Raw genomic sequence first — 14,560 nt, 5'->3', positions numbered from 1 at the left:
AAAACGGATTGTTTCTGACGAGGAGACACAAGAAACCAGATTTAAAGAGATGTCAAAAAAGTTTTTAGATAGGGGTTATCCCCCAAATTTATTGGATGATACATATAGATCAGTTAAGAAACCATCTAGAGTGGATCTGTTATCTAAAACAGATCAGACTGGCTTTTGTGTCCGATTTTGGTACCCATAGCAGAGCTGTTACAAAGATTTTTAGAAAACATTGGCATATATTATCTGATGGTTACCCAATGATAAAAGAGTTTGCATCGCCCCCTCTTATGGCATATAGAAGGGGTGGGTACCATGCGGGATCAACTGGTCCATGCTGAGTTTAAAAATGTTAAACGTGATAACTCACAGCGGTTTTTGGGGTTAAAAAATCTTAAATCCCATTAGACATGCAAATCATCCTATGTGGTTTATATACTTACGTGTCCTTGTAACCTTTTATATGTGGGAGAAACTACACAGAAGATCAAAAGTAGATTTTCCAAACATAAATCCACCATCAAATTAAGAAAATTGGATTTACCGGTCACTTTGATGAGTTGAAACATAAATTGACGGACCTTAAATTTCATGTTATTGAACAGGTATCTAGACCTAAATGGGGGGGGGTGATCGAGTTAATATTCTTAAACAACGTGAATCATGGTGGATTTATGAATTGGATACATTGTTTCCAAATGGACTCAATAGGGAATTGGATTTAATGCCACTGTCCCCCCCCCCCGAGATATGCTGCCACTGTCCCCCCCCCCCGACGGGTGTCTGCTCTGGTAAGTCGCGGGGGCAGAGGTAAAACGCATCGTGCGGATGTTCACCGTGGGAATTCCCGGCAAGTGAGATTGTTAAAGCACATCGTGCAGACGTGCCGGCAGCGGAGTCTGTTTACGCGCATCGCTGCTGCCAGTGAACGTCTGCACGATGCGCTTAGACAACCTCCCGTGCCGGCACCTCCCCCGTGGGAAGTGATGGCAGGGGAGGCTGTCTGAGCGTATCAGAGAGTAGGATGCAGGTCCCCTGCACCGCTGCGGGGGATCTGCATCCTAAGCCTGCTGCCTGACCGGCGCCCGGAACTGCATGTCCCGGGCGTCGGGCGCTAGACCCCGAATATAGGCCGCACCCCCACTTTAAAGACTTAAAGTAGGGGGGGAAAAGTGCGGCCTATATTCGAGCCAATACGGTATATTTTTATATAATGATATTCTTATATATATTTATTAACTTAAACATTATCCTTTATCTTTTAGATTTTGTTTATTTCAGCTCGGCTGATGGTTATTCCGGGATGCAGCTGGTCCTGTAGGTTTATTTAATGCTTCTTTGTAGATTTTGAAATTATGAAATATGGTGCAGCTGCGTTGACAGACAAATATGGCAGACTGATCTTTAATATTGTATATTATCATGTTACAATTTTGTTACAGTAATATTTCTAGATCATATAGTGTCTGTATTTGTTGTACAGTGTTGATTTTAAACTTGTGTACACCTTTTTGATATGATAATAGATATTTATTTGTAGTATATCTTTCACTTCACTTTCATATTTATTCAGACTTTTAATATAATGATATTTATTTATATATACACATTGGTCAGTTTGCACTGTCATTTTAAATTGTTATGTAGGATCGGGTGTGTCCGACCCCTTAATCACTTGTTTTGCATAAATATTTCAGCGTGTGCACTTATGTTTCTAAGGCTTGAGAAAGACCTGTGTGTCGAAACGTTGCGTACGGCATAGACGTCATGAAGTTAATAGCTGCACATGCTCCTGTGCGCACCACTACCTGCCAGTTTTTGGTGCAGGTATCTACCTATTAATCAAGGCATTCTGTGGGAACCACTTAGCAACCACCTATGTCACATGACTGCTGTGATTGGCTAATCACAGCAATCACCAGACACACTAGGTGTGTTTTTGCCTTCATTTTCAGTGTTACCTGTTCGTCGATACAGTTGTGCTCAAAGGTTTGCACACCCTGGCAGAAATTGTGAAATATTGGCATTGATTTTGAAAATATTACTGATCATGCAAAAAAACCCCTGTCTTTTATTTAAGGCTAGTGGTCATATGATGACATTTATTATCACATAGTTGTTTGGCTCTTTTTAAATCATAATGATAACAGATATCACCCAAATGGCCCTGTGTGTCAGCAAGGTGTCAGGGAGAGTGGAGGACTGGAGGGATCAAGCAAAGTGAAGAGTCAGGTAAGTTGGCAAACTAGGGACATAGTTGGCAATGAGAAGCTGTTTAGTGACAAAGATGCCTATGGGAAACTGTGGACAGAGTTTGTCACTAAACAGCTTTCCATAGTACCGTGCTTTGTGTCAACGATGGCTATGGGAAACTGGGGACAAAGATGATTATGGGAAGCTGTTTAGTGACAAATATGGCTATGGAAAACTGGGACAAAGATGACTATAGAAAGCTGTTTAGTGACAAATATGACTATGGAAAACAGGAAGCTGTTTAGTGACAAAGGTGGCACTGGGAAGCTTGGGACAAACATAGCATTGTTAAACTGTTGACACTGTTTAACTGCTTGGGGACCAAGATTGCACTGTTAAGCTAGTTATGGTGCAAAATGGCACTGTTTAGCTGTCTGGGTGTAAACATGGCACTGTTTAGCTGTGGGGAGCAATATCGCAACCATTTAGCGGTTTGGGGACTAAGATGGCACTGTTTAGCTGTTATGGTCCTGTTTGGGGACCAGGTTGGCACTGAATAGCTGTTTGGACATAAAGATGGTGCTGTTTATCAGTGCCATATTTACATCCACGCAGGTAATCTGTTTGTAGACAACATCACATAGCACCGGCTACTATTCAATATTTAGAACAGTGGTTTTAAACAATAAAATTGAGTGCTTAAATTTGAAGGAGAACCTTACATTTAATAAACTGGTGGTAGTAGATGAAGTTCTGAATTTGGGCTCTCTTTCAATAAAATGCCTTTATGAATAATACACTTGTGTTTGTCCACACCTTCAGTTTCCTCCAGTGCTGAAGTGGATGGTGACAACACCGATGTTAAATGGTCAAAAACATTTCTGAAAGCTGGACCCGAAAACCTGTCTAACCTCTCAGCATTCCATTCCAAGGAACAAAATGCAACATTGAGCTGATAAAATCTGAACTTCTGGTGAAAATCTATTTTGACATGGACTGTCATTCTTTTTACAGCTTTGTAAAACAAAGCTAAAAACAATAAATACACATTTAGGCAATAGAGTTAAAAACGTGTTACTAATGTGAAAAGGTTTGATAAATGTCACATTGCCATACGAGTTGAATTAGATACAGCATTAATATATCAGAGAGGTTATAGTTAGAATTTATTGTATTGTGAGAATGTTTTTTTCAGGAATATATTTATTTAAAAAAATGCGTAAACTTTTTTTTGCAGTTTGTCATGTATGGTTAGTAATTTATACATGTTAAAAGTTTCTGCTCATTGAGAAACAATAAAAAATAGTAATTTTACTTACCGTAAATTCTTTTTTCCTTAGTGTAGTGTCAGTACCACGGGGTGTCGCTCTTCCTGGGACAAGGACCTAGAACCGAAGAGGTTAAGATACCTCCTAACCCCTCCTACTCCTCCCTATAAGAGCCCCGGCAACCCTCATACCTTCAGAAAGTACCAAGAAACACAAGATAGCTTGCAAAAAATAATTTTAATACAAAAATGCACAGGGAGGGATATATGTACTGACACTACACTAAGGAAAAAAGAATTTACGGTAAGTAAAATTACTATTTTTCCCGTCGTGTAGTGTCAGTACCACGGGGATATAGCAAGATGACCCCTCCTGGGTGGGGAAAAAACGGTCACGAGGTAACTGCCTGAAGCACCTTACGCCCGAAGTCAGCATCAGAGGAGGAGAAGATGTCTAGCCGGTAATGCTTGATAAACGTGTGAAAGGAAGACCAAGTAGCTGCTTTGCATATTTCTTCTGGAGATGCCGAAGACCTTTCAGCCCAGGATGTAGCCATAGCTCTGGTGGAGTGAGCAGTAATGCGGGATGAAAGAACCTGACCACTGAGAGAGTAGGCTAAGCGAATAGTATCGGAAAGCCATCGAGATATCGTGTGCTTGGAGGCCGCATTGCCTGTGGATCTACCAAAATAATTAACAAACAATTGATCCATGGAGCGGAAAAAAGCAGTGCGGTCTATATAAATTCGTAGAGCTCTGTGGACGTCTAAAGTGTGCCAGAGTGATTCTTCCGGAGTTGAAGGAGACGGGAAGAAAGAGGGCAAAATTAATGGCTGATTGACATTAGCTTCAGAGATAACCTTGGGCAAAAAAGAAGGTTTAACATACAGGACGACTTTATCTTGGTGGAAAATAGTAAATTCTGGAGCCGCGGAAAGAGCTTGAAGTTCACTGACCCTCCTCGCTGAGGTAATGGCCACCAAAAAAGCCGTCTTGAGGGATAAAAATTTTAGAGATACCTCTTCCAAAGGTTCGAATGGTTCAGAGCAGAGTGCTTGGAGGACCAATGACAAATCCCAGGAGGGAAAATGCGAACGTCTGGGAGGCCGTTGAATGATGGCAGCCTTAAAAAAACGTCTGACGAGAACTTGGGACGCCAACTCCGACAGGAGAAAATGACTCAGGGCTGAAACCTGTCCCTTAAGCGTCGAGACTGTGAGACCCGCTGAAAAACCTTCCTGCAAAAAAAACCAGAACAGAACTTGTGGGGGGAGAAGAGAAATCCAAACCTTTGGAGACACACCAGTGGAGAAATTTATTCCAGACTCGAAGATAAATAGTGGACGTAGATCTTCGTACTGAACCCAAGAGGATTTCTGACATAGAATTGGAAACGCCTCTGCTCTGGAGGATCATCCTTGCAGCAGCCAGGCCGTCAATCTGAACTGCAGAAGAACATCCTTGGACAGGTTCTTGTTTTCCAGAAGATGGGAGGAAACTGGCAGCTCCCATACTGAAATCGCCATACTGAGCAGCTCCGAAAACCAACTTCGATTCGGCCAATAAGGGAGAATAGCTAAAACCCTGGCTCTGTCTACCCGAATCTTTAGGAGGATCCGAGGAATCATGGCTACTGGAGGAAACACATAAGCCATCTTGAAAGACCAAACCACTGACATTCCGTCTAGCAGGGGGGGATTGTCCTGCCTGTAAAGGGAGGCGAAAACTGGCAATTTCCTGTTTTGTCTGGTCGCCATAAGGTCTATATCTGGTAGGCCGAATCTTTGAACTAGGAGAGAAAAAATGCTCTTGTCCAGGGACCAGTTTGCTTGGGAGCAACGAGATCTGCTGAGATCGTCTGCCAGACAGTTGTCTACTCCTTTGATATGTGTCGCTGCTAAATCCTCCAGGTTTCTTTGGGCCCAGCGCATGAGATGGTCTGAAAGGTCCTGTAGCCTTGGAATCCGAGTGCCACCCTGTCTGTTTATATATGAGACTGTGGTGGCATTGTCGGACTGGATTCTCACAGCTTTCCCCCGTAATCTTGGACCGAAGGTCTTGAGTGCCAGGAACACAGCTTTTAGTTCCCGAAAGTTTGATGATTGGGCTTGATCGATTAAGGACCAACTGCCCTGACTGCAGAGGTCGAGTAGATGAGCTCCCCAGCCTACCTTGGAGGCATCCGTGGTGAGGGTGATCCAATGACGTGGTAGAAAAGATCGCCCTTGGGTGAGGCGCTCCTTTGCTTTCCACCAATTCAGCCGGAGTAAAACCTCCCTGGATACCGTGAAGGTAACATCTAGATCCTCCGGTCTCCTGGACCACTGTTGTAGGATGTCCCATTGCAGGGGTCTCAACTGCGCTTTGGACCAGCTTACTGCCGGAATACACGCTGTAAGACTGCCCAGGATACTCATAGCCAACCTGAAGGAAAGGGTTGGATTTTGTTGCAGAAAGGAAACCTGATTCTTTATCTTCTTGATCTTGGAGCGTGGGAGATAAAGTCTCGAAGAGACGGTATCCACTATGAGCCCCAGAAACTGGATCTTCGTAGTTGGAATCAGGTTGGACTTTTTGTAATTTATGATCCAGCCGTGTTCCCCCAAGCATCGGGTCGTAAAGCTGAGATGTGCCCGGAGCTCCTGAGAAGAACTTGCTTTTAGCAGCCAATCGTCTAGATAAGGGACGACTGTGATCCCCTCTTTCCGTAAAGCCGCTGCAATAGGAGTTAAAAGCTTTGTGAAGATCCGAGGAGCTGACGACAGGCCAAAAGGGAGAGCAGTAAACTGGAAATGACGAACTCTTGTCCCGACTCTTATGGCAAACCTGAGATATTTCCTGGAGGCTATGGCGATATACACATGGAGATAGGCATCTTTTAGGTCTAACGTAACCATAAGGTCCCCTTGTCTCAACAGGCGGGTAACCGTGAGAATGGATTCCATTCTGAAGTGACGGTAAGGAATATATGCATTGACTTTCTTTAAATCCAGAATTGGACGGAAGGACCCATCCGGCTTTGAGACCAGGAAGAGACGGGAATAAACTCCCTGAAACTCCTGATACTTTGGAACAGGCTCTATGACACCCTTTTTTAGAAGGGTAAGGCTTTCGGCCAACAGTGCTGAGTTCTTCACCTGAGAGGGGTAACACGAAATCAGGAACAGAGGACGAGGAAAACTGGAAAACTTTATCCTGTACCCGTCCGCAATGATCCTGAGGACCCAGGAATTGTTTGTGGTTTGCCTCCATTTTGGTAGGAACCATTGCAGACGACCTCCAACACCGTCAGAACTTCCTACCCTCTGGTTTCTTAGGGTGTTCCTGAAACTTTCTCTCGTGTTGTTTACGAAAGGCTTGAGTCTTGAAAACTGGTTGAAAAGGCCTGGAAGGTCTATACTGGTATCGCTTGTTCCATCTGCTTTTCCTATCCTGAGGAAGTGCCTTTTTAGTATCAGACATGTGTCTGATCAGTTCCTCCAAGGAAGAACCGAATAGCTTGGTTCTTTCAAAGGGCAGATCGCATAGAGTAGATTTGGAGGCAGTATCTGCTGCCCAGGAACGTAGCCATAATGCCCTTCTGGCAACGGAAGACAAACCCATGTTACGGGCTGAAAGCTTAAGGCCCTCTTCTGCAGCTTCCAGCAGGAAGCTATTAGCCAGTGTCAGGTTTTTAAATAGTTTAGATAAACCTTCATCCATAGATTCTGAAAGACTGCCCTCTAAGGACTGCAACCAGACACCCTGCGCTTTAGCCACAGATGCGCTAGACAACGCCACTTTACACTGGAATCCAGATGATTGGTAAATACGTCTGCAAGACGTTTCTGCCCTCTTATCCATAGGATCCTTAAGACCAGCCACTTCACTAATGGGAATGGTCGTACGTTTGGAAAGCTGGGCTATCTGGACGTCTACTTTAGAATGGTGTTCTGGAGGCATATAGGGGTGTATAAGGAATATCTGGGGGGGTGGCAAATAGGGGGTTAAATGCATATCAGGGAGGCAGAGTGGCATATAGGTGTATAAGGAATATCTGGGAGGCAAAGTGGCAAATAGGGGGTTGAAAGGCGTATATGGGGGGGCAGAGTGGCATACAGTGGGTATAAGGCATTTCTGGCCTTTATTTTGACACTAACAGTAAGGTGACCAGATTTTTAAAGTTAAATTGGCAAATGGTAAAAAACATGTTATATGCATATTTTCTTCAAACTATATATGCAGTGTATATAGTATGTGTTTATGAAGTGATTGTATGATAGATATATACACACGTTATTTCTCATATTTTGTCTATGAGATAAAAACCAGGACCCAAACAAACATGCCAGGACAGGCTCTGCCACACCGACACCCAAACCAGGACAGACTCTGCCACATCAACACCCAAACACGCACACCAGGACAGGCTCTGCCACACTGACACCCAAACACACACCAGGGCAGCCTCTGCCACACCAACCCCCAAACACACACACCAGGAAAGGCTCTGCCACACCGACACCCAAACACACACACCAGGACAGGCTCTGCCACACTAACACGTAAACACACACATCAGGACAGGCTCTGGCACACCAACACCCAAACACACACCAGGATAGGCTCTGCCACACACCCAAACACATGCATCAGGACAGGTGTAAACTAAGCATTATAAAATGTATTTTCTACACTGCTTTGCCATTAACCCCTCTTTTATATTTAATGTGTATTAATGCCCCAGCCAGGCCTCCCTTTTGTATTGATTAATGTGTCCCCCCCCCACGACCTTGTGTATTGATTTATGTGATGCCTACCAGCCAACCCCCTCCCCTGTGTATTGATGCCCCCACCTGCTTAGTATTTATTTGTGTGATGCCAGCCACCCTCTTGTCTCTTGTGATGCCACCCACCCCTGTTTATATTGATTTTGTAATGCCAAAACCGAGTCACCCCTCCCCTTTTGTATTATTTAATTTTTAATGATGTCCCAAAGCAATCCCCCCCCCATCACTTGAATATGGGTCCCCTTTCCTCTAACTATTTTTTTGGATAATACTTACATTTTTGCTTTTCTTTTTTCCTGTTCTCCGATGTGACGATCCTCTCCCCATCATGAGGAACTCTTCTATGAGCCTGCTCCTTTGAGCGTCACATCTTGAAAGGGGTGGACGAAGAGCCTCACCGAGGCAGGGTGTGTGCACGCTGGTCACGTTAATTTTATTATGTGGCCTGCGGAGGCGGTCTTACGGACGTTTTGAATCTCTCGGCCGCACTTACAAGACTAAGATCCAGATCCCCCGCAGCGCTGCAGGGGACCTGGATCCTCCTCTCGCCGATGGAAGTCTGCTCGATGTGCACAGACAACCTCCGCTGCTACCTGACACTTCTGCCGGAGCTTCTTTGATGAGACATTCCGGTGCTCAGTCATAGAAGCCCCAGCGGAGGTCCCGGGTAGCAGCGGAGGTTGTCTGCGTGCATCGTGCAGATGTCACAGGCTACCCCCCACTAGGGATGCATTGTAAGTTGGGGGGGGCATACAGGGGGAATAGGGCATATCAGAGGGGCATAGTGGCAAATGGGGGGTATAAGGCATATAGGAGAGCAAAGTGGCATACCAGGAAGGCAGAAAGGCATATAGAGGGTATAATACATATCTGGGGGCAGAGTGGCATACCAGGGAGGCAGAGAGGCATATAGAGAGTATAAGGCATATCTGGGGGGCAGAATAGCAAGCTGTGGGGCATGTTGGCAAATAAAATGAAATAAAAAACTAAAAAATGCATCTTCTCAAGCATAGTTTTTATTAAATATGAAAAAAATGTTTACATGTGAATTAATATTTGTTAGTAAAACTTTTTCCTATAGGGTCTTTTTTTTTTTAAATTAATATTCATATTTTAGGGATATACAAATAGAATAACATTAATGCGATTGCCTCTTGAAGCGAAGAAGGAATTTTTCCCCCTGATGGCAGAATTCGAAGTAGCTTATATTAGGGTTTTTTTGCCTTCTTTTGGATCAAGAATACGAAGGTTAGGTAGAAGGGTTGAACTTGATGGACTTAGGTCTTTTTTCAACCTTATGAACTATGTAACAAAAGGAGAATCATGGTTAACCCCCTTTGTGACAGGACTATTTTTGGCATTTTGGCCCTTCATGGCAACAGCTGTTTTTCCATTTCTTTGGTGTTTGTGTTGTCTGTAATTTTCTTCTTTCTTGTTTGCTGTACCATCACAAATTATATATAATACAAGAGGGGCTTTTTTTTACATGCCATTATTTTCATACTCATATATAATGTATAATAAAAAATAATAAGATATGGTGAATTGGTTGTTTTTTTTTTTAAAAAATGGCTTATTTAACCCCTTAATGACAGCCGTGTACAGGCTCAAAATGCATTGTTTTCAATGGGTTTAGGGACCGCCCATTGTCCTTAAGGGGTTAAAAAATATTTGTCTTGCATTTATAAATACCCATAGTATCATGCGACGTTCTGGAATATTATTGATGCATTTCAGCAACACCAGCTGAGAGCTCATTCTAGCAGCACCGCACTGCCTTTCAATATGGCGAATGTGATAGCTCCGGAGGTGTTAGGCATGTCAACTGTCGTTAACTGTATGTTTTTCTGTGAAACGTCACGTCAATTGTCACAAAGGGGTTAAATAAACAATATAAAAATGCTGAAAATGTTCCAGGTTTTTGGGTCTGCCCTGCCAGTACAGAAGAGGTTAAGAGTTATTCTGTTTTAACTGCTGAAGTTATTTAAGATGATTGCCCTCTGAACATCTGTACACCACTGAGCTGATTATTGGTGGACTTTGACTAGTGAAATGATGCTGCCCATTTTGCATCTTGACTGACAATATTTTGGGAAGATTGTTGGCCACTTTTGCATGCTCACGGTTTGCAAGTGCTGACATGACTATTAGGACTCTTATTGGTACACTGCATTGTTTGTAATGAAGTTTACTCTATTTTTGATTATATACCGTATTTGCTCAATTAGAGGACGACCCTGATTATAAGATGACCCCCCTAAATTTGAATATTAATTTAGAAAAAAAAAAAAAGCCTGAATACAAGACGACCCTACAGGAAAAAGTTTTACTAGTAAATATTAATTTGCATGTAAACTATTTTTTCATACTACTTAAAAACTATGCTTGAGAAAAATTAATTTTTTGAGGTCTGATTATAAGACGAATATAAGATGAGGGGTAACCCAATATAATACTCAAAATACAAAAAAGTGAAGCGCAATATTCTAATTAAATATAAGTATTACACCTTCTGGTGAAGTGTTGCTGCACAGGAACAAACTCCCCAAACTCCCCAAATTAAATACAATCAAAACCACACAAGTGTCTGCGCACCCAAATAATAAGTGAGTAAATTATATGTGCAACACAAAAATAATATGTATCCCACACAAGTACCAGTGTGGGATAAAGAAACTCCTAAGGAAACCATTACACTCTATGTATGGTCATATTTATGCCCTTTAAATTGTAAGGGTCCGATCAGCTTAATAGCATTTTTTTTTTTTAAGACCTACTTTGATATACTACACCATAATTTTTTTTCTTTCTTTTTTCTCTTCCTTTTATATATGAACCTTTTGGATACTGTGTGTGGGAACTCTCGCTGGAAGGGTATCTTTGTACATATTATTTTTGTGTTGCACATATAATTTACTCACTTATTATTTGGGTGCGCAGACACTTTTGATTATAAGATTTTTCAGAGCATTTGAGTTTTGACATTGAGTTTTTACACAAATATCAAGGTGTCAGTCAAAAATGATTAGAATCTTAGGATTTTACTCGAGCTGACTTATTCTCTAGAAAACAAGTAATTGTTGGAAACCAAATCAATATTCCTGGTCTTAGAACATGCTCCTACCTGCTTATGCCAGAGTTGTTCACATAAGTAGCAGGTTTTGGTTTGGGAGGCAAGGGTGGACGCTTCACTTCTCCAAAACTTTTGGCCTTTTCAGCCACACTACCTCTTTCAATGGCTTGCATCGAAAGCCTCTTATAGTCGTCCCGGGCTTGTTTAGCCATAGACCTCCTCCGCTGATCAGCTGCTTTTGACTTTTTTACTACAACATGACAACACAATTTAATAACTCAGTATTACATCAGCATTACCCAATTTAAAACTGACAATACTTGCATGTAACAGACTATATCCATCATTTAGTAACAACAAACGTATTCCACCAAAGATATGTCTCCCATAAGAAGAAAATGTATAACAGCTATTTAGCACATTAGCAAATTTATAAAACCATTTTAAAGCATTTCTTTAAAAAGACAGTCACAAGACAGTAATTAATAAAAAGACCAGCGTAAGCTGGTCATTTCTTTGGAAGGCTCTTGGGTCTTGGGAAGTTAACTTCTTTGGTTAATTTTTTTTTAATTAAGTTTGTTTCTCCCTCTGATCTCCCCTCTGCAGTGATCCCACTATGATTAGCAAACATGGCTCATAGCAATGCATAGGTGATAGCAATGTGTATTATCAGTCAGCAGTGGGAGCAATATGAGATCCCAGCAGGGTCTGGACACAGCATTGACATTCCCAGCATTGACACCTAACGGAACAGAATGCCTTATCGCCCATTAAAGCGATAAAGGTGCACCCTTACAGGAGATCTGTTAGCAGGAAGCTAGAAAAGCTTGCGTCTGCTGACAGGGGAGAGTCCGGGCTGTTGTTTGTAAGCACTGTCAGTAAGTATATCAGATGGCAGGAGATATGTTCATCTTAATATATCTACTGTGCTGAAAATAGCAGAAGGGGCACATGCATGTATTTACCATGTACTTTAAAATGACCTCTCATATATCATATCCATTAACGCTTTTGATGTCCATAAAAGTTGTGTCGAGATGTCCCTTCGGACGAACCAGTAAGTCCAGTCTTTTTTGCAGCAGTAGGGACATCTCCCTGTCACCATACTCTCTAGTATGGTGACAGGGAGATGTCCCTACTGCTGCAAAAAAGTAGGGGTGGTGGTCTAAGGGGCCCCCTTTGCAAATGTGGAGATATAGTCCCCACAGATGTGGCAAAACACACCTCCCTGCACATGATACACTCACTTCCAGTCAGCTCCAGTGCTGGCCGAGAACGCAATGAGCATATGTGGAAAGTGCTCCGATTATTTTCAATGAGAGCACTTACCAGCTGCTGTCTGGTTGCTTCAAGCAACCAATCAGTGGTAATACCACAGAAGAGGGCAACTACAGCAGCAGGGCTGCATCTTTGTGTCTGGTAAGCATTTTTCTTTTTTTATTTTCGAATAATGCATGCTAAAGTACACCTTGAGTCCGTTTAACTAATATTTTTGGCTCATATCATTAAAACTTACATGTCTCCTGCCACTCTGAATCTTCTTTCTCTAAGTTTATTTTAACCTCTTGTGCTTCTTTCCAGTTCATGTAAATTTCCTGCGTTCTTTCCTCTAGCCTTTCAATCCCTTTGTCGTGCGTCTCATAGTTCATAGTTTTTTTCTGTAACAAAAGGACTTTCAGCGTTGTGTTCCAAATTAAAAAAAAAAAAAAAAAGAAAGCATCACGAAAATAAGAAACAGAGGGAGCAATACACACACACACCCAAACTCTCACTCTTGCTTGTTTTTACCTGGAGCCTGGCTTGAGCTGCTATAGGGTGGCATACAGGTCACATATAGGGTAACATGATACCACTGATCTCCTGCCTTCCATAGTGGGCTGTCCAATGGACCTGTTCAATGGGGCAATTGCTCCTGGGTGTCATGATCCTACCCAGGCTGCGGAGCTGCATACCTGTCGTGTTTCAGTTTCCTTCTTTTACTTCGATCCATTCCTGGATTTCCTGTTGCTCTGTTCTGATCTTCCATTCCTTGCTTCTGCTTCAGCTCTTTGCTTTAGCTCTGTTTCCTTTATAAGGTGTGCCCCACCCGTGTGTTCTGTTTGTCTCAGTCTTCAGTCTAAGGTATGTCTCAGTGCTATGTGTTTGGATTACATGTTTGGTTTGTTTCGTTTCGTACCACTGTCAGCAGGGATTAGCGTTAGGACCCCACTGTCATTGGAGTACTTTGGCGTAGTGGTGGGCTAAGCATACTATGGCCATATGATGTGACGGAATCTCCAATTGTTATCTCATAGTTCTAGGCTAGTTCCTGTATTCATGTTTGTCTGTCTCTTATGTTTCTTGCCTGGTCTCCCTATCCCTTGCTTGTTATGTTTCAGCCATATTCTCTGCTTAGCTTCCACACTCCCAGCCTGCAGCATCCCGCACATGAGTCTTGTGCTATGTCTCATGCCTGTTCCAGGGTCCCTGCAGGATTTACCTTCATTCTGGTTTATATCCGCTGCTATATTAGGGCGCTGGTATCTGGCTGCACAACCCTAGATGCTCAACACCTGGGTGAGTGCCGTTTGTCCCGCACCAGGCCCTGTCCTGAGACTCCGCTACTGCATACTGAACTCCTGAACTCCATCTTCGGGCGCGCTGGGTCATTACAGTCGTCCGTATGTGTCACGGGTTGGGTCCAAACAGATGACTAAAAGACCCAGCGCGCCCAAAGATTGTGTGCAGGAGTTACGGTGCAGTAGTGGAGTTGATCTAGGGATGTGCAGCCAAACACCAGTGCCCTGATATAACAGCGGATGTAGTCCAGAACAAAGTCAAATCCTGCAGGCACCCTGGAACCGGCATGAGACATCACACAGGACTCATGTGCGGGATGCTGCAGGCTGGGAGTATGGAAGCTAAGCAGAGAAATATAGCAGACACATAACAAGCAAGGGACAGGGAGACCAAGCACGAAACATAACCAGACAAGATATACATATTACTGAGCACAACAGTGAACAAGACAAGGAATAAACATAACTAGACAAGATATACATAACACAGGGCACAACAGGGAACAAGACAGGACACCCCGCTGCTGGGGATACAGGACAGACTGACACACATAAATACAGAAACTAGCCTAGGACTGTATGATAACTATTGGAGATTCCGTCACATCTTATGGCCATAGTATGCTTAGCCCACCACTACGCCAAAGTACTCCAATGACGGTGGGTCCTAACGCTAATCCCTGCTGACAGTGGTACGAAACAAACCAAACAT

At 42.9% G+C, this 14,560-nt stretch overlaps 1 protein-coding gene across 1 annotated transcript in view; it reads right to left on the bottom strand.

The window, feature by feature from the left end:
• LOC149275644 (SH2 domain-containing protein 4A-like) overlaps nucleotides 1-12,939 on the bottom strand; it is a 28,105-nt gene extending 15,166 nt beyond the window's left edge. The window contains exons 1-2 of the mRNA XM_089504483.1: nucleotides 12,807-12,939; nucleotides 11,342-11,540 (exon numbers count right to left, since the gene is read on the bottom strand). Coding sequence (XP_089360609.1) covers nucleotides 11,342-11,540; nucleotides 12,807-12,939 — 332 coding nt within the window. The remainder of the gene's footprint in view (nucleotides 1-11,341; nucleotides 11,541-12,806) is intronic.
• Nucleotides 12,940-14,560: the final 1,621 nt, after the last annotated feature.

Source organism: Sceloporus occidentalis, unplaced genomic scaffold (genome assembly GCF_023333645.1).
Source record: "Sceloporus occidentalis isolate IW3139 unplaced genomic scaffold, rSceOcc1.0.p SCAF_272, whole genome shotgun sequence".
NCBI classification, from domain to species: Eukaryota; Metazoa; Chordata; class Lepidosauria; order Squamata; family Phrynosomatidae; genus Sceloporus; species Sceloporus occidentalis.
This window is presented reverse-complemented; position numbering and strand designations above follow the sequence as displayed.